The following is a 27,417-nucleotide window of genomic DNA, read 5'->3' on the forward strand; positions in this document are numbered from 1 at the left end:
GGTGTGGTGGTGCACACCTGTAATCCCAGCTATTCAGGAGGCTGAGGCAGGAGAATTGCTTGAACCCAGGAGACAGAGGTTGCAGTGAGCCGAGATTGCGCCACTGCACTCCAGCCTGGGCAACAAGAGTGAAACTCTGTGAAACAAAAGAAAAGAAAGGAAAGAAAGGAAGGAAGGAAGGAAAAGAGAAGAAAGAAGGAAAGAAGGAAATAAAGAAAGAAAGAGAAAGAAAGATAAAAGAAAGAAAGAAAGGAAAGAAAAGAAAGAAAGGAAGGAAGAAAGACAGACATGCATTTTCTGTGGGCATATAAGATATCTGGACCCAGGAGGGATGGTCAGGGCTCCCTGGGGAAGTGGTGGTTAAGCTGAAATCTCAACAAAAGGTGACTCAGAGAAGGGCCACTGGAGAAGGGGGAGAGGGAAGAGCCTGGGAAAGGGCTGGTGGAGGGAAGCAGGTGGCCCTGTTGAGAAGCTAAAAGGTGGACCCACGTGGCGGGGGTAGGGGGTGGGGAGGAGTAAGAGAGGAAGGACAGGAAGCCACGGACTGAACTACCAGGCCACGGCATGCATCCGCACTTGATTCCACAGGCCCCAGGAAGACAGTGAAGGTCTGCAGCAGAATGCGTGTCCGAGGCATGGGAATCTCTCTGGATGCAGGTGGAAAATGGATAAGGGTCTGAGAGTGTGGACCTAAAGGGATCAGTCAGAGCTACTGCGGTTGTCCAGGCAAGAGGCTGATGGAGGCCTGGACCAGGAGATGGGAGGAGGGATGGAGAGAAGAAAGCTGGGAAGGTAAAAGCCACACAACATGGAGACACATTGGCCATGCCCGGGAGCCTGGGTAACAGTGAGAGGAAGCCCTGGGGAGGATGGTGAGACCTCCGAGACCAAGGTCATAGGAACACATAGATGTGGTGGGATATCACGAAATGCTTTGGATAAATGGAACCCCAAATGCCTTTACAATTTCCATGTGGAGATATCTTGAGGGCCATTGGGTAAATGAGGCTGGAGCCCAGCGAGAGGATTAGCTGGGGACAGGAATTTAGCAGTATCCGTGTAGTATTTAGCAGTATCCCTTGCAAAAGACTTTAGTAGTATCCATGGCAAAGGAAGTTGTGAGTGTGGGCGTCATTGCCCAGGAGTCAGGGCCAGGGGAAGGGTATGGGATCAGCTGGTTGGGGGAACTCCTGGCATGGAGAAGAAGCCTGCAGAAGACACAGAGGAGGGGCAGACAGAGTAGAAGGAAAACCCAGAGAATGTGACGCCACCAGTGCAACAGAGAGCGCTGTGCAAGAGAGAAACAAGGTCTGCAGGGTCGGACGTTTCTGAGAATGCAGCCAACATGTGAACTGAGGAAAGTTCATTGGATTTAATGGCAGGGCTGGGTTGTCTGGGTGGAGTGATGGAGCCCACATTCGAAGAGGCTGAGGCGTGAGTGGGAGGCGAGGTGCGAGTAGGAAGCGAGGCGTGGGAGGGGAGGCTGGGCGTGAGTGGGAGGGATGAGTGGAAGGCAGGGCATGTGTTGGAGGGGAGGCGTGAGTGGGTGGGGAGGTGGGGCGTGAGCCGGAGGTGGGGCGTGAGCGGGAGGGGAGGCGTGAGTGGGAGGCGAGGAAGTGACAGTGGCATGGGCCACTGTCAGGAGTTCAGCTGTGGGCGGAGGGGGCGGGGAGGCCATTCTCAGGGCTCCCTCTCTTACAGCATTCATGGCCCCGCTGAAATGTCACCACTGCCCACGACCATCCCTGATTCCCCCTGTGCCGCACCCACCCCACCCCCCCCCACCAGCGTTCTCCACCAGGCCTTATTGCCAGTCTACACGTCTGTCTGGTCACCTCTCCTGCCCGGGAAGACAGCGTCACAAGGCAGGACTTGGTCCCTAGCTCCCAGACCAGCGGCTGGCACACAGCAGGTGCTTCCCAACAAGTGGCTGAAGTCGGGTAGAGGGCTGGCCTTCTCCAGGAAACAGGAGGAAGTAGCTGACTGGGCTCCACTAAACAGGGCTGGGAAGCCTGAGGCTGAGGGACTCCCTGACGGATGACTAGAATCTTCTACATGAAATAGGAGGTGAGGCCTTGATTCCAAGTGAGGGGCGGGGATGTGGGCAAGACGGGACTGTGAGAAGGGCTGGAGATTTGAGCAGAGAAGAGAAATTAATGTTAAAAATCTCTCAAGGTCTCTTAATTAGTTAACACTCACTTGGCACCCTGGTAGTAGGTATGGTCAATATCTCCATCTTTCAGGTGGAGAAACTGAGTCTTGGGGAGGCCGAGGAATTTGCTCAAGGTCACACTGCTGGAGTGGTTGAGTCTGGCTCATTGCAAAGCTGTGCTTCCCCCTGTGCACACCACACCCACCTGCCCAGTGCTGGGAGTCCCACCGCCCACACTGCTCCCAACACTCACCTTGTCTCTGCGTTCCATCTCCAAGGAAGTCTCTGAGGGAGATGTCTTCTCGCTCTGCTCCCCATAAATCAGCGAGGTCAGGCTGCCAGCCAGGGAAGGGGCAGGGAGGTAGGAAGGGAGAGAAAGGTCTCAGCTGCCTGCCCTGCTTCCTCTCCACTGCCTGGCTGAGGGCTGCCCTCTGCTCTGCCCGGGGCAGGTGTGCCTCAGTTCCTTTGCAGAGCACACAGCTCTGGGCATAGACAGCAGTCGCCCCTGTGCCAGGTGCACCAGGCATCCTGGGAGTCCAGCCACGTGATCCAGAAAGTCTAAGACCAGAGAAGAACATGGCCTTACACCCAGGGATGGCTGCCCTCCAAGTTCCCTTCCTGCAGGGAGGGCAGAGCAGGGGCACGGGCCAGCGATGAGATGCCACCTGCTGGCTGCGTCCTGGCCTTGGCAGCAGGTTCTCCCCAAGGGGGCAACAGCTCACCCACCCAGACCCCTCCTCACCTGTCATTGTGTATCAGCAGAGCCAGGCGCCCGTAGTCCCATGCAGCTTTCCGGAGGAAGGAGTAAATCAGGAGGACGAGCTACAGGCCAGGAAAAGCAATGTGGGGTGAGAGAGTTCAGGGATCCCTTCCCCTTGGCTGGCCCCCTGCATTCCCTTGGGGGAGACCCTGTCCCTGAGGTCCCCAGGGAGCTCCTCCACTAGAAGGTGAACTCTGCTGGAGTAGGCGCCATTTCTTTCAACTCCAGGTTTCCAGCAGCGCCCAGCAGGTTCTGGGCAGAGTGCATGCTCAGAGTTTGTTGAATGAAGGAGCTGCCGGCATGTGCAGATCTATGGGACCAGAATGTGCCTTGAAGATCTCAGCAATGAGGAAGAGAAAGGAGGCCAGGTGGACCTTTGGACAATGACGCATGGAAGAGAATCGCAGAATTCTGCCTGTTTTTCCAGGCTCTTCTCTCCGAAGCCCACCTACCAGGGCTACCCTGGGCAAGGCTGACATGCAGGCAGTTCCCATCATTGTGGCTGTTGTCCATTTGGACAACTGGGTCCTCCACTGTGTCACCTGGGAAAGTCTGACCCTGTCTGAGGCTTTACTGTGTGTCTCCTGCAGCACCCAGGACTCACCAGCCACAAGGCGAGGTTCAGGCACAGCACAGTGGGGACGCCCCCGAAGGGCTGCCCTTGGAGAACGGTGCTCCGAGACTGGAAGCATTCATCCACCGTCATGTTCTTTAACTTTACCTCTCCACTCAGGTTGAGTGGTGAGGCAGACATCCTGGGAGGCTCCCTGGGGAACAGAGGGTGTCCAGGTCAGACACAAAGACTCCCTTGCACTTTGCAAAACACAGAAGCCTGCTGGGGAGTAGTGGGATGGCCACTTCAGACCCAGACAAGAGGGTCAGCCCACAAGATGGCACACAGCCCTGTTCTGCAAGAGAACAGCTGCCCTAACCCAGGGCTGGTGTGACAGGCTGGCTCCGGCTTCCTGGGAGAGTTCTTACTCTGTACCACTGGATCCCTGGAACAAGAGCTGTAAAATGCACATCCAAACAGGCCTTTCCAGTTCTACCTTGGGAAGTTTCTCTTGTATATATACATGGACAAATCTCACAAAGGTGGGTCAGACCCAGCGTGGAAATGTTCAGGTTGGAAGTCAAAGCTCCCTGTGTTCACAGAACGCCCATGCAGATGGGGCTCACTGACAACCATCTCTGCATTCAACAGTTCTGTGATCCAGTCACCCTCCAGCCATGGTAAGGGGCAAAGCTTCTAGGGAATGCAGTGCCTGGCACTTGCAGTGACTCAAGAAAGGTCCCTGTCTTTTTTTTTTTTTTAACTTCTGTGGGTACGTAGTAGGTGTGTATATTTACGGGGTACCTGAGATGTTTTGGTACAGGCAGGCGATGTGTAATACCCACATCAGGATAAATGAGGTATCCATCCTTTCAAGCATTTATCCTTTGTGTTACAAACAATCCAATTATACTCTTTTGGTTGTTTTAAAATATACAATTAAATTGTCTTTGACTACAGTCACCCTGTTGTGCTAGTAAATACCAGATCTTATTCATTCTGTTTTTCTGTACATATTACCCATTCCCACTCCCCACCACCCTCATACCCTTCTCAGCCTCTGGCAACCAGCTTCTGCCATCTCCGTGAGTTCAATTGTTTTAGTTTTTAGCTCCCACAAATAACTGGGAATAGGTGAAGTTTGTTATTTCTGTGCCTGGCTTAGAAAGGTCTCTGTCTTCCAGCATTTGAACTAGGGAGACCAGCACCTACCCAGGGACCAGAGCCAACTCCGTGAGCCTGAACACTTTAGTAAGACACCAATGCAGAGCCTTCCATCCCTGGCATCACACTCCTCAGGCGCGGGTAAGAGTGGGAAGGGTGGGTGAAAATGGGAGGTATCTGGTAGCTGCTTGAACTTATCTGCAAGGTTGTTCTTCTCTCAAAAGATCACTCATTTTGGCTTTAGACCTCACCCCTACCTGGAAACTCTTTATTTCCATTCAAGAAAAGTAGACTCATTTATCCATTCATTGATGTATTCAAATATTTGGTGAGCACCTGCTCTGCGCTAGACAAATGCACCAGTGAACAAGATAAATAAAAATCTCTCCCTTGCGGGATTCTACGGGGTAAACAAAGAGGAGGGATGAGGATGACGTTAGAATTGTAAAGCAGTGATCAGGGAAGGCCTCGCTGAGAGAGTGACATTTGAGCAAGGACTTGAGGAAGGGGAGTGAAGCATGCAACTGTAGGGGAAAGAGCTCTTTAAGTGGAGGAGAGGCCCTGGGCTTTGAGCTTGACCAGAGAGTTGGGGAGGTAACGAGACCAGTGAGGCTGCACAGGGCAGGGCGAAGGGCATGGGGAGTGAGCCAAGGAGTGAATTAAAATGACTTTTTTTTTTTTTTTTAAGAGAGAGACAGAGCCTTGCTCTATCACCCAGGCTGGAGTGCGGTGGCATGATCATAGCTCACTGTAGCCTCCAATTCCTGGGCTCAAGCAATCTTCAAGAGTCGCTGGGACTACAGGTGCATGCCACCACACCAGGCTAGTTTGTAACATTTTGTGATAGACACAAGGGTCTCACTATGTTCCCAGGCTGGTCTCAAACGCCTGACCTCAAGTGATTCTCCTGCCTTTGCCTCCTAAAGTGCTGGGATTACAGGCGTGAGCCACTACACCTGGCCTACAATTACTTGTTTTAATGAGATCTCTTTGATCCCCATATGGAGACTAAATGGGGGAGCAGGAGGGGTGAACAAGCAGAGAAGTAGATGCAGAGAGCTCAGCCAGGGTCCAGGCAGGAGAGAACAGTAGCCTGGACAGGGATGGGGGCAGTGGAGGTGGGAGATGTGCTCAGATTTTGGAAATATTCTGAATGTGGAGCCAACAGGATTCGCCAGCAGATTAGATGGGGGATGCAACAGAGGGAGAGGAGTCAGGGATGATTCTCAGGTTTTTGGTCTGAGCTGCTGGAAGACAGAGTTGCTGTTATGGAATGGGAGAGGTGCAAAGTGCAGGCTGGACACGGACAGTGCTGGTGGGAGGGGGAGGGCAAGCAGGGGTACAACCAGGAGTTGAGTTTGGGACATGCTAAGTGGAGATGGGGAGCAGGGAGTTGGACAGGTGAGTCTGCAGTTTAGAAGAGAGACTGGAGACGTAAGTGTGAGGCAGAAGCCACCAGCATGGCGACAGCTCTTGGCAAAGCCCTGAATCATAGAAGAGAATGTAGTGAGAGAGGAGAGATCCAGGCTGGGAGCCTCAGGGCCCTCCAATATCTACAAGACAGGGGAGGAAGGAACAGAGGAGGAGGCTGAGAAGCAGCAGCCAGTGAGGAAGGAGGAAAAGCAGGAGAGGGTGGTGGCCTGGACTGAACGAAGACAATGTTTCCATGAGGAGGGAGGAACCGGTGTTGATGTGATCAAGTAAGATGGCAACCGAGAATGAGCCAGCCTCCCTGCCTTCCTGCCTTCCTTCTTTCCTTCTTTCCCTCCTTCCTCCTCCCTCCCTCCCTCCCTCCCTCCTCCCTCCTTCCTTCCTTTCCTTCCTTCCTTCCATCCAGTAAGATGACAACTGAGAACGCCCCATGGTTTGTCTTTCTTTCTTTGTTTAAATTGAGACAGGGTCTCACTATGTTGCCCAGACTGGTCCTGAACTCCTCTTCCTCCACCTCCAAAAGTGCTGAGAGCATAGGCACGAGCCACCGGGCCCGGCCAAATAAACCATGGTTTACGCCATGTGCAGGTGGCCACACTGGAATAGGTTCCAGACAGAATGACAGGAGAGGACTTGGAATGAGTGGCAAAAACAACTCTCTGGAAGAGTAATTGGAGGTGAAAGTGGTTAAGATGGGAGAAATAACACATATAGTGGTGGGAATGATTCAGTGGAAGAAGTAGGAGGAGGGGGAATTGCTGGAGCAATGTGAGACGGCAGGAGGGCTGGTAACCAGTGCTCAGGTGGAGGTGTTTGCTGGGAGCTAGGCTGTTGGCTCAGGAGTGGGACGGAAAGGCAGCATGCATGCCCTGGTGCTGGCTGGTCCCGGGTGTGGCGGTGGGAGCCGGTGAGTGTTCTGTCCTTACTGCTTCCAGTTTCTTTTTCTTTTTTTTTTTTTCGAGACAGAGTCTCACTCTGTCACTCAGGCTGGAGTGCAGTGGCACAATCTCTGCTCACTGCAACCTCTGCCTCTGGGGTTCAAGTAATTCTGCTACCTCAGCCTCCTGGGTAGCTGGGACTACAGGCACCCACCACCACACTTGGCTAATTTTTGTATTTTTAGTAGAGATGGGTTTCGCCATGTTGGCCAGGCTAGTCTTGAACTCCTGACCTCCGGTGACCCAGCCACCTCTACCTCCCAAAGTGCTGGGATTACAGGCATGAGCCCCCACACCCAGCCGTGCTTCTAGTTTCTCAGTAAAAAAAGAAATGAGGTCTCAGTGGAGTGTGAAGTGCTGGTAGTGGGCAGATGTTGGATGTTTGAGGACAGGAAGAAAGGTCGAAATAGAGGTCTAGGGGAATGAGAGAGGATGGATTAGGGAAATGGAGTAGGACAGCCAGGCAGCAGTGGGGCCCGCGGAGGCTCACGATCTTGAATTGACGAGGGCAGCCAGGCTTGCTGTGCTGTATTCACCTGGATGGCCACAGGCGTGGAAGACTTAGTTGGGGTAGAGGCTTCCCCAAGCAAGCATGAGCATAAGACAAGAGGGTTGAGGGTGCAGCAGGCGAATAATTCCAATGATTGGCCATGGAATTTGAGTCAGGAGAGAAATGAGTTGCCAGATGGGTGAGGAACAGGGAAAGGTACTGGAATTCCAAGGGGAGGTGGAAGAATTGTGGATGACTAGTAGGTGTAGCGCAGAGGGAGTGGCACGAGGAAAGTGGGATGCCTGGTGCTGAGATGACAGAGATTGCAGCTGATGGTGGTGATCGGGTCTAGGGCATGACTGTAGGAGCGCGCAGCTGAGTGTTAGAAGGATCATCTTTGTGGAGATTTAAACCTTGACATCAGCGAGAATGGAGACAGGAAAGGCACTGGGGAGACAGTGAGGTGGGAAGGGAAGAGTGGCCTGGGGGGCTCCTCGATGACTAACAAAGACAGGCAGCAAGATATCTAGGCTGACACCTGTGGTCCGAGAAAGCAGGGAGGAAGAGTCTCAACGTTGCCAAGAGGAACAAGAAAGGCGTGTCACCATCCCCAGGCCAGTGGTGTTGGGGGAAAAGCAGGAACCACCTTCTATGAGGGTGGAAAGAGAAGCTGGGCTGGGGAGTCTCCCAGCAGGAAGGTGGGGGACCGAGGGGCTGGGGATGCTTCTGGGCATTGTGGGCTCCATGACACAGAGTCTCACCTCCAACGCTCGCTCATCACTCACTGGGTGACCTTTAGCAAGGTGCTTATGGTCTCCATGCCTCACTTTACTCCTCTGTAAAGTGGAAATGGCAACAGCCATTAGTACCCGCTTCACAGGGCTGTTCAGAGGAGTGAGTGAGCTAGGATGTGTCAGTCTTGCAGAACAAAACCTGGAGCACGGGGAGCATCCATAAATATGTGCAAAATGAAGAGTGGAGATCCAGGGGGTGCCATGGAAAGGTTCCAGGAGTTGAGGGGGGACTGGGAGATTGGGATGGAGAAGGAATAAAGGTAAAGGGACTGAAGCAGGGGATGGGAGGTAGCCTGGGAGTCTGGGCTTTTGTGCTCACTCACAGAACCCACGAGGGAGGACCTGAGAGTAGTCCTGGAAAAGGAAGGGGTGCACAAAACTCCTCCCACTCCCATCCTCTAGATTAGCATCTAGCAGGATCCGGAAGTCTCTTGCCTGTCTTTCTCAGTTTCCCTAATTCCTGCTCCATCGAACTCTGCCTAGGCTACCCATGGTTTTCCTATGTCTACCCCAGGTGGCTGATTCACTCACTCACTAGCACGTTTAGCCAAATGCAAACTCATAATAGTTTACATCGAACACAGTACACTTTAACTGCACACCTTCTGCCGGAGCATCAGAGCAGCAGCCAATGGCATTTCTAAGGTCTCTTGGATGAAGGAGCTGGTACCTGAGCTACCTCAAGCTCTAGGTCAGCTACGGCAGGAGGTTGCAGTTCTGCTGGTGGTCACTGGGAGGAGCCCGCGCTAAGGAAGAGGGCAGGGGAAGGTGTAGGAAGGCGATCCTGCAGGTGAAGAGGCCCGGGGAGACTTTTCCCACCTGAGTCGCTTCTCCAGTGAAGGTCCACGTCAGGCCTGGAGGCTCCGCTCAGCTACGGGGTTGCTGCAAAAGAACAAATGCGGTGGAGAGACCACAAGACTTACAGACCCAGGAGCTCTCTTGCCGGCAGCACCCTCCTTCAGGGCCCCTTTGGTCATCTTTAGGCTCAAATGTACGTCCTTTACCAGAGGTCTGTTTTGCAAATAGTTTCTCCTGATCTATTGCTTTTCATTTTCTTGATGGTGTCTTTTGAAGTGCAAAAGTTTTGAATTTTGACAAAGTAACCTCCAAGCTGAGATGTGAAGGGGGTGTAGGAGTTAGTCCTGTGCAATGGGAAAGTGTGGGTAGAGGCACTGTATTGGCAAAGACATAGAGGGAAGACTGAACATAATGTTTTGAGGAAGTGAAAATGAATGGCAGTGGCTACAGTATAGAATAGATCGCTATTGGTTGGTTCATTCATTCAGTCATTCATTCAACAACTCATTGAGTATCTATTCCAGGTAGACTCTGGAAGTACAAACATGAGATCCTCTCTAGGGAGCTCACATCACAGCCTTTGGGATTAGGGAGAGGATTGCTGTTGGGCGGCTTGGACCAGGTGGCCCTTCTGCCTGGGAGGACCCCTAGTTACAAGGCCTCAGCTGCTAAGCTTTGAGTGGGGGCAGGAGGTGGGGAATTCCATCCAGCAGGTTGGTCAGATATAAGCTTTCGGTTCAACCTAGCTGCCCAACCTGCAGGGAAGTGAGGGAGGAAAAGAAAGGAGACAAGATCCTTGCCCTCTCCCACCTCACCACCCTCCTCAGCTTTCCCAGGCAGCAAGCAGAGGGAGTAACAAGGGAGGCTGTTGCTGTGGAAACCTAGAGCAGCACCAAGCCTTTTCTCTGCATCCCTTCATTCTCTCTGGACCTTACTTCTTTCTGGAGGGAGAGCTAGCTATTGGGTGTGAAGAAGAGAGGCGGAAAATCCAGATTTTGGCTTTCTGGAGACTAAAGCATCAGCACTGGAAAGAATGAAGCTAGAAACTCTAGGATGCCAACAGGAAACACAGCAGGACCACCAGCCCAGCAGGGCACAGTGGGTGTGTCAGCAAACTCATCTTTAGACATCAGTTTCACAGCACAGAACAAAGGCTGTTTGGGGCAATGGGAAGGATCAGGCTCTCTGAAGCCACCGCCTGGACTTAATCCCAGACCCACCTTTGCTAGCTGTGTGACCAGAGGTAGTGACTTCATCTCTCTCAGCCTCGGTTCCCATTTTTGGAAAATGGGTATAATAACAGTATTGCCTTACAGGATTATTGCAAAGGGGAAGTAAGATAATCCATATCAATCCATTTGCACAGTGATTGAGAAATATGACTGCTTAGTTAGCCAGCACTGCCATCCTCCTCCTCAGCAGCTTATTTGTAAGACTGGTGAGAGGCCCAGACCGCACAGTCCCTACGCTCCTCCCCCCACCCTCTCTGTTCTAGAACAGGCAAGAGGAGAGATGTGAGGATGTAAAGGTCCATCTACTATCCCTCAGACTGCAGCTAGTAGGTGGTGGTTGTTTCTGTCCTTCCTATGCATAAAAAGCAAATGTCAGCCTTGCTCTTTGGGCCAAGGAGGGGCAGTGGAGATGATGTGAGTGCTGGTTGGTGAGTCAGGGTTTCAGGTCCCACCCCCACCCCCAGCTGCATATCTTATCTGATGGGAGAGTGTGTGGCCTTCTTCCTGTCCCATTTCTCCTCTATCCTGGCTTCCTATGCCAAAAGCTGGCAGCTCAGCTCTTCTGGGCTTGGGCAAAGTTATCCTTGGCAACTGGTCAAAGGCTTCAAAAAGAGCTAGCTTTGCCTTTCTGTCTGCCCCATCCTACTGCTCACTCCCCGGCCTCTAGACCTAGCCTGGTTTCATCCACTGCTGCCCTAACTAGTCAGGCCAGCACTTTGCTCCCCACTTCTCCTTCCAGATGAGTTAGACATCTCAAGGCCAAGGCCAAATCTCAGTGATGAGCCCAGAGTTAGGATGGTCCAGGAGGGACCTGGGGAGGGACCAATTTTATTAATAGCTAATATTTACAGAGCAATTAATATGGGCCAAATATTTTCTGGTTAAGTACTAGTTCATTTAATCCTCATAAGTACCCGAGGGTATGAGAATCATCCCTAGAGGAAAGAGAAAATTAAGGCCCAGAGAGGTTAAACAACTGGCCCAAGGTCATGACCCAGAGAGGTTAACTGGCCCGAGGTCACAGTGCTCGTGAGTGGCAGAGCTGGCCCTGGAGCCAGACCATTTGTAACCCTCTGCTTTGCTGGCCCCTGAGCCTCTGCTGCTCTAGACATGCTGAGGAGTGGGCAGAGGAAGGGGATAACCTTGCTCAAGCTTCAGTCCAGGGACAGCAGCTTCCCTAGCCTTTAGGGTGTTGCAGCGGAAAGCAGAATGGGCTGAGCCAGGAACTCAGGCTGGATCTGCAGCCACCCCGCCTACATTTCCCAGCACAGCCCAGGGCCCAGTCTGCCCCACCATCCCCACAAGTTCTCAGGAACTGGTCCACAGGGCCCGTGTTTTGGTTTGGATTAGAGAATCACTATAGCCACAAGTCATGTCTTAGGAAAAGATGCAATGGTTGGGGAGCCACCCCACTTTCTCCCCCAACCCCATGGCCCCCAGAGTGCACAAAGCCACAGCTCCCGCCCTGCCCCCTTGCCATTTGGCCTTCTCAGTAGCTTCAATAATTAATCACCTTTTTGTTAGCAATAGGTAAGATTATCTCCTATGGTTTTGGACTTAAACAAGCTGGGATTCCTGGTCATGGGTATTCCCTCCCACCTCCCCTTCTTCTCCAAGTCTCCTGCCCTGTCCCCACCACCCCTTGCCCCTTCTTACTTGCCCCTTCTTACTGAGGGCCCCCCTCTCATTAAGGTTCACGCTCATGGGTAGGGGCTGGGTACTACTGGAGGAAGTGTGGGGAGAGGGAGGGTGTGTCACTGGAATGAAGGGCTCTGGTTCATGTCCTTCACTGGCATGTCAGCTGGCCATAAATTTTTCCGTAATTATCAGTAAGCCCCTCCCTGCTCTACACCATCCTCAAACTCCTCAAACCTTTCCAATAAAGAATGGTTTGCTTAGTTTTACACATGGAGAAACTGAGTCTCTAGCAGTTACGGAGATTTGCTTAAGGCTGGGGAAAATGGTGGATTGGGGATGAGAACTGGGAGTTTTTGACTCCCCACTCAGTGCTTTCAGCATCTCCTCAGCCTGGGAGGCAGGCAGTGAAATCACCTGGAAGGTGTTTAGTACCTCTAGATAGTCGTGTTCTGCCCCAGACATTAAGCATGAGAATCTTCAGTCAATTATTGTGTGCAGCCAAGACATAAAAGCATCAGACTGAGATTTCCAGGGTTATTTGCACCTAGAGAAGGAGTTCTTGATGACCCAAAAAACTTTCTCACTCAATAAGGAGCAAGGGTGGGGAGATTTGGGGATAAAGGATGGTACTTCAGTGCCTCTTAAACCATGTCGCAGTGTGGCAGTTCATGAGACTGGTCCTTATATTCACCTCCCAGGCAATCTCTGCCCCCCACCCCCAGCTGGTGCTGAATCTGTGGAGAGTTGGCTGAAGATCTACAGGGGCCCACACCATCTCTTCACTGGAAGCTTCTGGCTCTCTGGCATTTCTCAGGTTACTCCAGAGGCCACTGGCCTGGCTGCTTCCTCATGCTACCCTCTGTTCCTCCCCACCAGCCCCCTTATTCAGAGTTGCTTGCCCCACCCCTACACAGCTTGAGCCACTTCCTCCTGGGCTTGGGTGAACCTTGGTCTCATCAGCATTTAAAGCCCCTGAGTCCAGCTTGTATTCTACTCCTCTGAGCCTTCTTTCAGATGACCAGCCCTATCTGCACCTGGTTCCCACTCTCTTTACACAGCTCGCCTTGCAATTGCTGTCTTGCACTATACACTCACTTTTCTATGCACATGAGCAGCCATCTTCCCAACAAATCCATGGGCTCTTTGATGGTAGGGACCAAGTCTTCCTCTTATACTTTCCATGGTTCTCCCAAAGACTATTACATAGTAGGTCTCAATGAGAGACAGAAGGCCCTTTACACAGAGCCACACTCAAGTGTAGGAAAGAATAAAATGTAGGTGATTTGTACACATGCATAGTGCACAGAGTGTATGTGAGTCCCAAATTTTTGCCCCCACATAGCACATCATTGGCTACCAAGTGTCCCACCCCCAGTCACTGCAGGGAGTGGAAGGAGCATACAGCCGCAGGTAAGGAGACTGGGTGTGAATCTGGCTCTATTGTTTATCAGATGCTACCTAACCTCTTGCTATTCAGTTTTTTCTTAACCATCATATCTGTCCTACCTACACCAGGGTGATAATGAGGGTTAATTAAAGGAGATAGTGCATAGAGACTCTTTCTGTAAACTGTGCTACAAATGTAAGTTCTTGCCTTTGCTGTCCTCTTCATAGGATCCAGGCTAGCCTTTCCTCAGAGGTCCCCAAACGTCCCTTCTACCACAGTCACTCCTGAAGCCCCAGTATGGTGTGAGAGGATTGGAGTTCCACTTTGCCATTGGGCCCACGATGCACGCAGGGCAATGATCCCGCTGCCCCTGGCTGGGTCTCGCAGGGCTTTCAGCACCACGGACAGCGCCATGCTGAGCTAGGGGATCAGCATCGGCTACTCTCTGCTAGGGCTTGTGGGCAGGGCTAGGCAATGCTCGCTGGTGCCCCAGCCCAAGAATAAGAATAAGAGTAACAGCTAACACTTACTGAGTGAGTTCTATGTGCCAAGCCCTGTGCCAAGTCTCTTTAGTTGTCGTCTGGGTTAAACCTATTAATCAAGTTGCATGTGGGATACAGTTGACGCCCTCAGCATCCATTCCCATCTCTGTGCCTTCCTATATTGCAGAAGCTGGAAAGTTAAAAGCTACATTTCCAACACTCCCTTGCAGCTGGGGTTCTGGATACAGATTAGAGCCCATCAATTAGACATGCTGGAGATAGAGTTACAAGGCTGAAGGGAAGAGAGGAACGAGGAGGCGATCTCCCTGGTGCTCAGGTGGTGTTCTGTTGACAAGCCATGTCGAGGACAAGAAGGGATCCTCTGCAGGAAGTTCAATGCCCACTCTCTGGCTCCCAGGAAGGGGGTGGTGTGAGAGGCAATTGTGGCAAAGGTGGCAGCGGTTTCCTCATCCCTGGAGAGCAGGTGAAGGGATGTGAACTCTGTGGCTCTAGTAATGGCCCTCCTGACTGGGTGAGGAGTAATTTGTCTGGAGGGACAGTTCTGCTCTGTTCCGAAGACCCAGCTTCTAACTCTTCCATTGATATTGAAACCCTGCGATTCCCTGTATGAATCAAGCTGACTACAACATCATGTCCCAGTCCTGGTTTTGCTTAAGATTCTTAGAGTGTTTTCTGTTTCCTGTACAAAGACCAGGCAGGTTCTATTATTATCCCATCTTATGAATGAGGAATTTCAGGCCCAGAGAGGTTACGAGACTTGCCCAGATCAGGGAGCTGGTACCCTGAAGTTAGGGCCTGACCTGGGGGGCTTATCAGCTCCCTCCTGATCATTTTGCTATGTGCCACCCTTGAGGCAGAGAACAGAACACCGATTCCAACAAGCAGGAATAAAGCTGCTAGGCTCAAAACAGAAGTCAATGGAAAAAAGGAAAGGCTGACAGGGAATACTGGGATCACACTCCAGGCTCACATGGGTGTAGCTGCTGAGGGGGCCTCAGGAGAGGAAAGGGGCAGGGGAGGACATGGGCATTTGTGATGGGCCAGGCCTTCTTATGGCTATCCCACTGAACATCATTTATTCCTCACAAGCAACCTGAGAGGTAGCAGCCTGAAAAGTTAGAATCAGTATACCCATTTTACAGGCAGAGAAACTGAGGTTCAGAGAGGTTAAGCAACTGGCCTAAAGTCACACAGCTGGAGAGAGACAGAGGCAGAATTAGAATCTAAGTGTCTGGCTCCACTATGTCATGTGGCCTCTGAAGGCCCAAGTGGGAAGAGAGCGGCTTTGCCCCATTCCAGGAGGACTGCATTTCTAGGGTACAGGAGGATGCCCTCCCAGATCTGTAGTACATCTAAGGGACTCTCAGTTAAAGAGAAGGACCAGGCAGCTTCTATTATTATCCCATCTCATGAATGAGGAATTTTAGGCACAGAGAGGTTAAGAGACCTAACCTCTTAACACCCCTGCAGGTGGCAGAGGGAGCTGGGATGCCATGGGGGGAGAAGGTGGCAACTTAGACCCAGGCTGGAAGCTGAGCGTGTTGGCTTCCCCACCCCATACATCTCACCTCTTGGATGCCCACAGGGATGCCTCTCCTTGCCAGGAAGTTTCCTTCCTTTGTCCTCCAGACCCTGTACCCCAACCTATGCCTTTCTGCCCATGCCCCTAAGTCAGTGAGCAGCCATGATGGCACCCAGGTGGGGCTGGAGGCAGAAGGCAGAGGCAGTTGTGAGGATGTCACAGTCACCCAGGCTCTGGGAGCTGGGCAGTGACTCAGGGAGACACGGGGAGGAGGACAGGTGACTTCATGCCTGTGTTAAAAAGGTAAAATAGGCGCGGTGGCTCAAGCCTGTAATCCCAGCACTTTGGGAGGCCGAGGTGGGTGGATCACGAGGTCAAGAGATCAAGACCATCCTGGTCAACACGGTGAAACCCCGTCTCTACTAAAAATACAAAAAATTAGCTGGGCATGGTGGCGCGTGCCTGTAGTCCCAGCTACTGAGGAGGTTGAGGCAGGAGAATTGCCTGAACCCAGGAGGCGGAGGTTGCGGTGAGCCGAGATCGCGCCATCGCACTCCAGCCTGGGTAACAAGAGCGAAACTCCGTCCCAAAAAAAAAAAAAAAGGTAAAATAGGAAGTAAAAAAATGATATAATGCTGCTAAATGAAATTATCTTGATTCTAAAAAGAATAAAAGAAAAAAACCTAAAATTATACCACATTCTTTTAATAGTCCGTGACATTTTTTTCTGTTTGAAAAGCTATTTAATATGAACATGTATTGCTGTTTCTAATTAGAAAAATATCATATATTCAAAGGAAGTCTTGAGATTGACAGGCATCCATGTAACCAGCTTTCCTCCTGCATCAAATCCCTCTTCCCTTCCTCAAACGCCCTCATTCTGATCAGCTCCCGCTCAGACTTGTTGACAGGGAGGAGAGGATGGAGGGACTGAGCCCTCACAGTGACATGCAGCCCAGTGGTTCCTGTGCAGGCTGCCTTCTCCGAAAGAAGAGTCAAAGCCTAAATCTGATGCCACCTCCTCTCCCTCTGCCGTCAGGGCCCCGGCTGGGCCACGTGCAGGCAAATCAAAACTTGAGCTTGCACCATTGAGGCCAGGGTGGCCACCAGGTTCCTGCGTGTCTGCCTAGAAGCCAGAGGCACCCCCTCACCCCGCCCTGCCCACCTCGGGTCAGTGGCTCCTCCTGACAGCAGTGGTACTGTGCTGACTACTGCATCAGCTCCCAGGGGCAGTGATCAGGAAGGGGCCTTGGAGGCCTCCCCGGCACAGCTCTCACTGGGACAGGCACCTCCTCACCCCACCTCAATGGATCAGTGGAAGATGGTGGCCACTGAGGCCCCTCTAGTCATTTTTGGGGGTGGTCTAAATCTAGATTTCCACGGGAAAGGGAACAAGAGAAATGGGAGCCTCCAGGAGGTGGGGGATGGGGTCCTGAACGGGCCTGGCCTCTGGACCACGTCTGAGCCTGATGGAGGGCCTGCGTGCGCTCTCCTCCATGTGACAAAGTATATTTACAAAGTCATCATCTCACCTGGCCCCACCTGTGACAGTCCTGCCACAGGAGAGGTAGCAATTGTCCCCATTTACAAACGAGGATGCTGAGGTTCAGAGTGTGTAGCCTGCCCAGGGTCACACAGCAGCGGTGCAGTGGGAGTGGAGATCTAAAGCCAAGGCCTGAGCTTCTGCACAACTCCCTGCTCCTTCTGACATCTGAGCTCTCAGCTCCTGGCTCACTGCAGGGCAGAGGCTGGGACTAGGGGAGGCCCTCTTGGCCCCAGGAGCCCCTCTAGTCTCACCTCCCCCAGTTCCCCATGAGGAGTCTCAGCTCCAGCAGATGGAAGGCAACTTGCCCATCAAAGGCCTTGGTTGTCTCTGCCCCCTCTGTTCCTCCCCTCTGTAGAGCACCTTGATCTTTCCCCAGCAGGAATGCTCCATTGGCAAGGCCCAGTTCAACTCTGCTTCCTCCAGGCAGCCTTCTGGGCACACTCCCAGGTCTCAGCGATCTCTCTTCCATCCTACTGTTCTCACAGATTCTTTCATGAGTTCTCTACTGGGGTAGGGTTTGCTAAAGACAATGAGATGGGGTAGGGTTTGCTAAAGACATGAGTTCTCTACTGGGGTAGGGTTTGCTAAAGACAACTAGGTCACCCCTCAGTTTCTGGAATATGCCCGTCCCTCCTGCCACAGGGCCTTTGCATATGCCAGTCCCACCCCCTGGAAGGTTCACCCTCCCATTACTTGACTCATTCTCCCCATGGTTAATCTCAGCTCAATTTTTGCTTCCTTAGGGAAGATCTCCAGGCTGGGTCCAGCCCACCAAGTCCCACGCCTCAGAGCATCTTGGGAGGGAGACAGCGTGTACGCCGTAAATGTAGATTTCTAGTACTAGATTCTCTGGGTCCAAGTTCTGCCTCTGCTATTTACTTTGCTTGTTTTTTTATTTTTTGAAACGGAGTTTCACTCTGTCACCCAGGCTGGAGTGCAGTGGCGCGGTCTCAGCTTACTGCAACCTCTGCCTCCCGGGTTCAAGTGATTCTACTGCTTCACCTCTGCTATTGACTAGCCCCATGTCTTTGGGCAAGCTTCTTAACCTCCCTGTGCCTCAATTTCCTCATCTGTAAAATGGAGATGTTAATAGCAGCTACCTCACTGAGTGGATGTGAGGATTAAGACAGCCAGCTCACATGAAACATTAGAGCAGTGCCTAGCACATTGCAATGGCTCCATAAAGTTAAGTGTAATTTTCCTTGTTGTACCTAGTACATTTGATATTGTTTATGGGATGACATAGCAGATGGCTGACTCCCCACCTCCCCGGGAAGGGAAGCTCCTTGACAACAGAGCCCTTGGCTGTGTTTGCTGATTATTTCCTTTGCTGTGCTGGATAGGGTTGAGCGCTTTACAAATATTTGCAGAAGAAAGGAAAGACTGGCAGTGGGTTGGGGTAGGACTCATGTGGCCCCCATGATGTCAAACCTAGAGTGTTTTGGCTGGAGGAAATCTTACAAATTGTGTAACTTAAGCCCTCCTTCCACGGAGTGGCAAAGGGAGCTACTGGTGAGCATTTTTCTGGGCTTCCAGCCTCATGGGGGCTGGGCAGCCCCTGCCCACCTCTGTCTCCCCCTAGGGCTTTGCTCAAAGCCTATCATGGTAAAATCTCAGACTGAGGCATCTGTTTCTGTTTTGATTTAGAAAAAAAATGTGGCGCATCTCATATTTGAGTGTTGTGGAGCAAATGCATTCACAACAACTGGGTAGAGCTGCAGGACCCAGTTCGACCCTGAGTTATTGCTGCAATTCTCGTCTCCGTGGTAACAAGTCCCCAATAAGTCTTCAGCCAGCAAGGCTGGGCAATGGCTCGACTCAGCCCCTGGGCTAAGATGCAGGCAGGCAGGCAGCCTGGTTCTCCCTCCAGCCTCTAACCCGACTGCTTCCCCCGCAGGAGTCTGGAGGGGACAGGAAGGAGGAAGGGGAGGGAGGCAGCCATGGAGATGCAGCAGCAGAGGCCCTGACCCCAGAGGCAGCTCTAGCTAGAGCTGGGGTGAAGGCTGCCAGTGGGGAGGTGCCCACGAGCAGAAGCAGCCAGGCAGAACGCTGTTGGGACCATCCCACCCCACCTCCTGCTGCTGCCAGGGTGAGCTCTGATCAACCAAGGCTCTGCAGCCAGGAGGCTGAGCCCCAGTCCCAACTCAGATCCAAACAGCTGTTAACAATTTATTACTGTCTAGATAGAGCCAGCCTTCACTGAACACCTGCTCTAGGCCAGCCCCAAACTAGGCGCTGGAGAGGCAGGATCCATAACATGGCCCATCCTCAGCGAGCACACAGTCAGGTGCGGGAGACCCAAACGGTGTGGAAGTAGCCAGAATAAAGGGCAATGGGTACACAGTCAGGCAGGAAAAGCAAAATGCAGATGGGACATGGAGAATGCTCCCTCCTGCGTGTCTCCACTTCCTCTAGAAGGACGCACGAGAAACTGTTGCCAGCGCTTGTCTTCTGGGCAGGGATTAGGTGGCAAGGAAGCAGGGTGAGGAAGATCTACCTTTCACTCTGTTCTCTTCATTGCCTTTTTTTTTTTTTTTAGATGAAGTTTCGTTCTTTTGCCCAGGCTAGAGTGCAGTGGCACAATCTCAACTCACTGCAACCTCTGCCTCCCAGGTTCAAGCAATTCTCCTGCCTCAGCCTCCTGTGTAGCTGGGATTACAGGTGCCCGCCACCTTGCCCAGCTAATTTTTGTATTTTTAATAGAGACAGGATTTCACTATGTTGGCCAAGTTGGTCTCTAACTCCTGACCTCAGGTGATTCACCTACTTCGGCCTCCCAAAGTGCTGGGATTACAGGTATGAGCCACCATGCCCAGCCTCTTTATTACTTTTTGAATTTTGTGCTATATGCATACCTAACCATTCAAACAAAACAAAACGACAAAACAGAACTGAAAAGCCACACCATTGGATAAGTGTTGTAATAAGGGTGCAGGCTTCTCAGTGCTGGACACCCAGAGGAGTGGAGAGCTCTGACAGTGGGGGACTTTCTCTCCTCTCAGGAGCTCAGAGTTCCAGCTGCCAGGTAGGGGTCTGTGTGTGTGCACCCGCCTGCCCGCCTGCCCGCCTGCCTGCCTGCCTCTGTAGCTATGTATGTGGGATATGCAGATCTAATGGGCTGAACAGTATTCTTCCAAAATGCATGTCCACGTGGAGCCACAGAACATGACCTCATTTGGAAACAGGCTGTTTGCAGATGTAATTAGTTAAAATGAGGTCACACATGATGAGGAGGGCCCCTGAATTCAGTGACTGGTGTCCTTAGATGAAGGCCATGCAAAGACGAGGGAGAGACTGGAGCGAGGCAGCTGCAAGCCCAGGAACGCCGAGAACTGCTGACAACCCCAGCAGCTAGGAAGAGGCAAGTAAGGTCCTCCCCTCGCTCCTGCAGAGGGAGCACAGCCCTGCCAACACTTGGATTTCAGCCTTCTGACCTCCAGGACTGGAAGAGTATAACTTTGTTTTTCAGGACCACACAGTTTGTGGTAATTTGTTGCGGAGCCCTAGGAAGCCAATACAGTGGGTCTGCGCATTGGCGCTTGCGTGTTTTGAGGTGTGTGTGTTAATGTGTTTGCATGTGGGTGTGCATCTGAGTGTGTTTTGAGGGGCATTTGGTTGTGCTTGGGAATGTGTTTGTGATTATAATTTGGGTTTTGGATGCTTGTGTTTTGGGTTGCATGTGTATTTATGTGTTCATATGTGTGCATGTTGAGTTGTGTAGACTTGTGTGTTTGGGGGCCATAACATATGGCCTGTCCTCAGCGAGCACACAGTCAGGTGGGGGAGACTCAAACGGTGTGGAAGTAGCCAGAATAAAGGGCAATGTGTGCACAGCATGTGTTTTTAGCCAGTGATCTCTAGGGTCTCCCTCAGCCGTGTCATTCCAGAAGTCTGCCCTGGGCCCCTGCTGCAGGGGGTACCTAGAAGCGATGCTGGACAGCAGCAGTGGGGATGGAGTGGACTCAAGGCCAGGTGGGAGCAGCAACCTGTCTGGTCTAGGGTCACCTGGGAGAGGGCAGGGGCATCTCAGGTGTCCCCACCATACCTGCTCTGCCAGCACAATGACCTCAGCCTCGGCAGTAGGGGTCCAGTAGGAGCCATGCCCTGGGGCTCCAGCCTCGGGGCCCTCTTGGAAGCCTTCAGCAGAGAAGAGACCCTCTGCCTAGAGACACTCTACCTCCTCTCCTCTTTGGTGTTAGTTTATGGGAAAGTGAATGCACACCCTTGAAACATTACAGCAATGGGTCTCACACTTTGGTGGGTAAGAATCAGCAGCAGGCCTTATTACACCACAGATCACTGGGCCCCACCCCAGGGTTTCTGTGGCAGCAGGTCTCGGGTAGCACCTGAGAATCTACATCTCCAACAAGTCCCTGAAGGATGCTGATACTGCTGGGTCAGGGACCTCACATTGGGAATCACTATCCTAGACCATAGAACAGGAGAGGGAGCCTCCCCTTTTAGCCCCCTCATTCGACCCCCAGACTTTGGTGTGGGCAGCCTTGTGTTTCAGGACAGGCCCTGGAAAAGGCAGGCTCAAGCTGGTTCTTTCAGTCTCACTATCTCTCCCGTCATTCACAAAATCATTTATTCAGCAAATTACAGTCCAGACTGTTCTCTGAACTCGAGGTGCCTACAGGCTAGACACAAGGCTCTAATGGGTACACAGACCCCTAAGGAGACCATGACAAGACTGCATAGCTGTACTCTGAAGCTCTGTTCAGGGAGTACTGGGAGCATAGAGGAGGAGCTCCTGCCCCAGCCCTGGAGAATCCAGAAGGGCTGCCTGGAGGAGGTGCCAGCCAAGGGAACTCTTCATAGATAGATAGCTTGTTTTATGCTGTAGATATGACCACAAAACATTTCCCACTTGGTTTTTTATCTGTTACCTTGCTCTCAGCCAGCCTATTGGGAACATTTTATGAACCCTTTATGAAACTGTTATTAAAAAAAAAGACAAGCCAAACAGCACTAGATGACTTTAACTGAGCACTTACTACCTGCCAGGGGCTGTGCTAAGACTCTGGAAACACAAGAGCACCTGTGTCCTCACATCATCACCAAGATGGGAACTATTGTCCTTGAGTGAGATATGAGCCTTGTCAGTTGACCTCAAGGAATCACATTCCCAGCCTGAGGGCACATGGGCCTCCTGCCATGTGGAGGACAAGGCAGAACATTCCAGAAGGAGACCTCAGCCTGCACAAAAGCTGAGAGGGAGATGGTGGGAGGTGGGGGGAGCAGGACAAGGTGTGGGCCTACTTTAGGTCCCCTGGATGGAAATGCACCACCCCTCAGGGGCAACAGAGCCAGGAGGGGGGCCAGGCTGAAGCCTGTTTCTAGGCTCTGGCCCCATCTGTCAAAACAGGGCTGAAGCCATATTGGCTGCCTCGTGTGCTCTCTGAGCACAGCTGCTCCAGTGACGGGTGGGAGCCAGATGGCAGAGGCTGTGGGTCTGGCTCGCAGGGCCTGGAAGGCACAAGGGGCCTGAGAATCCCTGCTACCATAGTGGGAGCTCTCTAGTCACAGGTTTGCCTGTGATGAAGGTTAGCCCTGCAGGAAGACTGTGCTGAGGGGCTGAGGCGTGATGGCTGGCACAACCTCCATGACTCATGGTGGCCACTTCTTAGCTCCCTGGCAGTCTCCATGTGGCTCTGGGGATCACCAGAACCTCCTCAACTAGAGCACAAGCCCCAGGCCAGGAGCAGCCTCTTCTGGCCTTGCTCCGTGGATGGGGATCAGGAAAGCCACACTGGTCCAGGCCGAATAAGGACTTGAATGGCGACCTGAAGCCAGATGATAGAACCAGAGAAAGTGAACTTCAGCAAGAGGTATTTTAGTTAGACACAAGGAAGCACTGGCCTCGGAGACTGAAGGGAGTACAAGCTATTTCTGGGGAAATAGAGGGATCCCTCCTTCTGTTGTCGACAATCTGCCTCTCTGGAAAAAGTACAGTGGGAACTTCTCTCTCCTCTTCCTTCACTAGCTCCTCCATCATCTCTCACCTACATTTTCATTTTATCTGTCCTTTCCTGCCTGCCTCCACTTCTGCCTTCATTGTCTGAGTGGGCCTGGCTTATCATAGTGTCACTGGGAGCCTTTGAGTGGGGACACAATTTAGCCAGTGTTCGCTGAGTCCCAGACCTGCTGGAGGTGAAGGAGCCCAGGCCCTGCCAGAGTACCTCCAGCCGGGTAGAGACGCCAGACAGTAAAACCAGTGCCTACACCCGAGGCAGAGTAAGAGCCACATGCGGAGAAAGGAACAAGCCAAGTTGTGGGGCTCAGAGACCGCAGCCCCAGGGGTCAGGGAAGGCCTCAGAGAGGTGGCATTTGGAGAGTGGGTGGATTTCCATACTGACAGAAACCAGTGAGAACCAGGATAGTCTGGGCAGAGACAAATGAGAGGAAGAGGGAAACAGAGTGTGGACTATTCCAGAAACGCAGGAAGACTAGCTTGGCTGAAGAGGTGGGGTGAGCCGGGTCTGGGAAGATTAACAGGTCATGAGGCCCTGAATCTCGGTTGAATGAATTTGCGCTTAATTGTAGGCAGTGAGAAGCTACTGAAGGTTTTGGAGGAAGGGCATGACATTTTCTGGGCTGGGACTAGAAGAGCATCTAGATTTTGCTCCTATTCCAGGATCTCATGAAAGGTACTTGGCCTTGATTCTGAGCCCCTGGGCCTCTCAGGAATCCCCAAAGGGAGCAAACAATCTGTGTGTCTCAAATGTTGCCTTTCCTGTGAGGTGTGTCCTGACCACCCTATTAAATAACACAGCTCCTCTGGCATTCCTGATTCCCCTCCCTTTCCTTCTCTGTGTTTCCCCCCACTGCCATTGCTTTTATCTCCTTCTAACATACTTCATCCATAGTTTACACTGTTTATTATCTGCCCCATTTGAATAAAAGCCCCCTGAGGGCAGGGTTGTGTTTGTTTTACTTGCTGCTGCCTAGTCCAGTGCTTGGAATCCCAACAGATTCATTCATTTGTCAAGTGGATAAAGAGAAAAATACTGGCCGGGCGGGGTGGCTCAGGGCGGTAATCCCAGCACTTTGGGAGGCCGAGGCAGGTAGATCATGAGGTCAGGAAATCGAGACCATCCTGGCCATGGTAAAACCCGGTCTCTACTAAAAATACAAAAAAATTAGCTAGATGTGGTGGTGGGCACCTGTAATCCCAGCTACTCAGGAGGCTGAGGCAGGGAAATTGTTTGAACCTGGGAGACAGAGGTAACAGTGAGCCGAGATGGTGCCACTGCACTCCAGCCTCGACGACAGAGCAAGACTCCGTTAAAAAAAAATAAAAGAGAGAAAAATACCACCTTGTGGGAACTAGCATGCTCAGGTTTGCCCCTTCCCTGTCCCCTCACTCCTGGCTTCCTGGGCTTGGCAGCACGGAGCCTCCAAGTGGAAGAATCTCCGAGAAAAGCATGCAGAGCTGTGCTGCTTCCCTCCTGCACTTCCCACCCTTACCAGGACTCTGGAAATATTTGAACTGTTTCCTGCTCCTGCCAAAAACCACCACTGCTTTCCTTTATCGCAGAGCAGAGGACAGGCAGGGACAATTTCACCTAAGGAAAGCTACAAGTTTGCAGGACTGAAACAGTTCCACTGAGCAGTCTGGAGAATAACTTAGATGATCTGATCAGAATCGTCGCAAATTCCCAAGTGCCCACTCCACACATGCAGTGGCTCTGGGCATTTTGCTCCATTTTGCCCTTACCCCGACTCTATGAAGTGGGTGTTATTCTCTTCATTTTACAGATGGGAAAATACATAAATTCATTGACGTGGTGGCAGAGTTCTCTCCACCAGATGAGGAGGCTGGTCTCAAATGCTGTTCTGTCCTGTCCCAGCCCAGGGCTTGTTTCTCCATAGTGTGTGGCCTTTCTTCTGCCAGAGCAGCAGATGAGATGCAGGACGGAGCTAGCTGAGTTCTGTGTCCAAGATACCAGATCATGGGTAGTCTCTGCTGGCCGCAGGCTTCCCGCCTGAGCCATGGGAGCCAAAGTTTTGGCCACGGTCCCGTGATGAATGAGGACAATGATGTCACATCTGCTGCCTGGCCTGAACTCATCAGAGAGTACACATTATAACCGTGGTCACTGCCTGTCTGGGCAATGGCCAGGCGTCCTCTTTTGACTCTGGTGTGTACCAAGTCTGGAGCCCAAAATAGGGCTCACTGCATTTGCAGGGTGGATCCAAGGGAAACCACCCCTAGCCTTGTGTGCGGGTCCAGAGCCCTATATCCAGGTCTGCTCCTGGCCAGGCTATGGTCGGGGAGGCAGAAGAGCTTGGATCAAGCCCCTCGAGATGGGCTGTAGGTGACTGCAGTTCCATTCCTTAGGGACTCAGTTCACCCACCCTGAGGGTAGAAACCCTCTCCCAGCAAACATTACTGATTCCTTATTACATGCAAGGTAAACAGTATTTGTCTCTGCCTTCAAGCCCTTCAACTGAAGTTAGAGCACAGTCATTAACTAGGCAATGGGGAGCCATGGATGGTTGTAGAGCCAGGGAATTGGATGACTGCACTGTGCCTTAGGGAGGCTGATCTGGCAGCAGACTATGGCTGAGAGAGAACAGACTTTTGCAATGATCAGATCAAATGTGTTAAGCACTTACTGGGTGCTAGATGTTGTTTCAAGCACTTCACAGATATTACCGTAGTTAATCTTCACCCTAGGGTGCTATTGTTAACCCCACTGCACAGATGAAGAGACAGAAGTACATATTGATGACAAGGCCAGTAGGTGGTTGAGCTGGGATGTGAACCCACCTGGCTCCACCGCTGCGTCTCCATCTCCCAGTTATCTTGAACAAGGGTCTGGCATACGGCTGGGGTCATGGGGATGGCCAGAGGAAAAGAAGCAAAACACTGCCTGTGGCTAAGGCCCCCTGCCCTGGAGGGGTCTCCCGATAAAGGACCAGGAAATTATAGAGGGGACAACGTAAAGAACTATATCTAAGATTACTTTTATCAATAACAGCAACAATCACAGTGTTCTTGGCCAGCAGCCCATGCAGAATAACATCTTTCATGTAAGAGAGATTTGAGACACTCTCAAAGAGGGAAATCTTATCACTGTTAGAGCTTCCTCTGGAAAGCTTCCTGGACTCTCTCAACCTTCCTCAAAGGTTTATTTGTTAATGTATTTACTTACTTAAATAGGGAAAAGCCTCACTTAGATGCTAACCTAGCTTCAATACCTTCTGGCTTGGGATGTCCAGCCACTCTCAATGTCTCTTTTGCAAAGGCAGAGGAGTTGCTGGGAAGGTGGAAGGAGAGGAAGAAGAGCATGGGGCACAGGCTGGGCTGGGAGGCAAGGGGAGGCCGCTGAGCCCAGGAAGGGCTGTCCAAAGCCAAAGGGGTTCCCGTGCTGTTTTGACAAGATTACACCTGTTTCCTCTGAGATGTTCAACCACAACACTGGAAAGTACACTACTGATGTAAGTAATGCTTGAGAAGTAAAAAGAGATTGCGGTTGGATTCTACCGCTAAGATCCTCAGCTCTAGCAGTCTATGAAGATACCATCTGTCTTAATCCCTTCCTAGAGGAAAAAGTGTCAAGAGTTAGGGAACTCCTGGAAGAGCCGTTTCTGGCCAGATTCTGGGCTTGCCTCAATACAGAAATTCATTGACATAGCGTCAATAAAAGTCAGCTGGGCAAGAACCACCAGGGGGCCCAGCTAGCAGCTCAGCCCCGGGGGCATTTTCAGGGGGCAGAGGACAACCTAACCAAAGCCGGAGCATCTTCTGCCCCTTCCCAGGTCTCATGAGCAGGGTCACCTGGGACGGTGCCCTTCGGAAGGGGGTTAGGCTTTACCTGTCCCCCGTCCTGGCAGGTTGTGGGTTTAGGAAAGCTTAGGGAGGGCCTTTGCCCAAGTGCTGGCTGGAGAGCTGCAGGCCATGGGATGGCCAGGGTGGCCACATTTCCCAGGCTCAAGGTGGGGAGCTGGAACTAGGGCTTGGCCATGATGGGTGGTGGGATGATGCCAGGGGCACCTACCTGGAGCAGCAGCTGAGGTTCAGGGCTTGGGCCCTACGTGGCCTCTGGGCTGTTACAGGACCTTCCCTCCTCTTGATCAGTCCCCAGGAAAAGGTGCTTCTGAGTGTCCCCACTCGATTCCTGACCCCGAGGGAGGCTCCTCCAAGACTCTATGGCACAGGGACAAGAGAACCCTCTCAGTGCAGGTGGGCATGCATCCCAGTCCTCCCTGGCTTCCTCGCAGCTCCTCCCCAAGCCCAAGCTGGCCAAGCCCCTCCCAGCTCCAACATGCTTGTCAGTATCTCCCACAAGGCTTGCCTTGGGGAGTTCTGATGGGGTGAGAGGTACCCCAGATGCACCCACAACCCCCACCCTGCCCCAGCTCCAAATCCAGGCCAGCCAGTGCCCACCACTGGGGGTGGGTGAGCTGGGAGCGACCATTCATCCCAGGTGAGTAGCAGCTGTGGGGAGAGCACTATACTGGGAGTCCAGGCACCAGCTCTGTCACTTCCCCTGCTGAGTT

At 52.1% G+C, this 27,417-nt stretch overlaps 1 protein-coding gene across 9 annotated transcripts in view; it reads right to left on the reverse strand.

Annotated features, from left to right (window-relative positions):
• The window catches only part of TMEM63C (transmembrane protein 63C), a 79,773-nt gene that overhangs the window by 37,731 nt on the left and 14,625 nt on the right, over positions 1-27,417 (reverse strand). For 5 of the 9 annotated variants that reach the window (XR_004271767.1, XM_032287764.1, XM_032287770.1 and 2 more), the window contains exons 2-6: positions 26,916-27,064; positions 9,102-9,164; positions 3,517-3,679; positions 2,895-2,974; positions 2,406-2,487 (exon numbers count right to left, since the gene is read on the reverse strand). Coding sequence is in view for 8 of the 9 variants with exons in the window: in XM_032287764.1 (XP_032143655.1) it covers positions 2,406-2,487; positions 2,895-2,974; positions 3,517-3,666 (312 nt within the window). In the remaining variant the exon portion in view is untranslated. The other 4 variants (XM_032287766.1, XM_032287772.1, XM_032287768.1 and 1 more) reach the window with 3 other exon arrangements.

Source organism: Sapajus apella, unplaced genomic scaffold, assembly GCF_009761245.1.
Source record: "Sapajus apella isolate SASKATOON/1434 unplaced genomic scaffold, GSC_monkey_1.0 scaffold20, whole genome shotgun sequence".
Classification (NCBI taxonomy): Eukaryota; Metazoa; Chordata; class Mammalia; order Primates; family Cebidae; genus Sapajus; species Sapajus apella.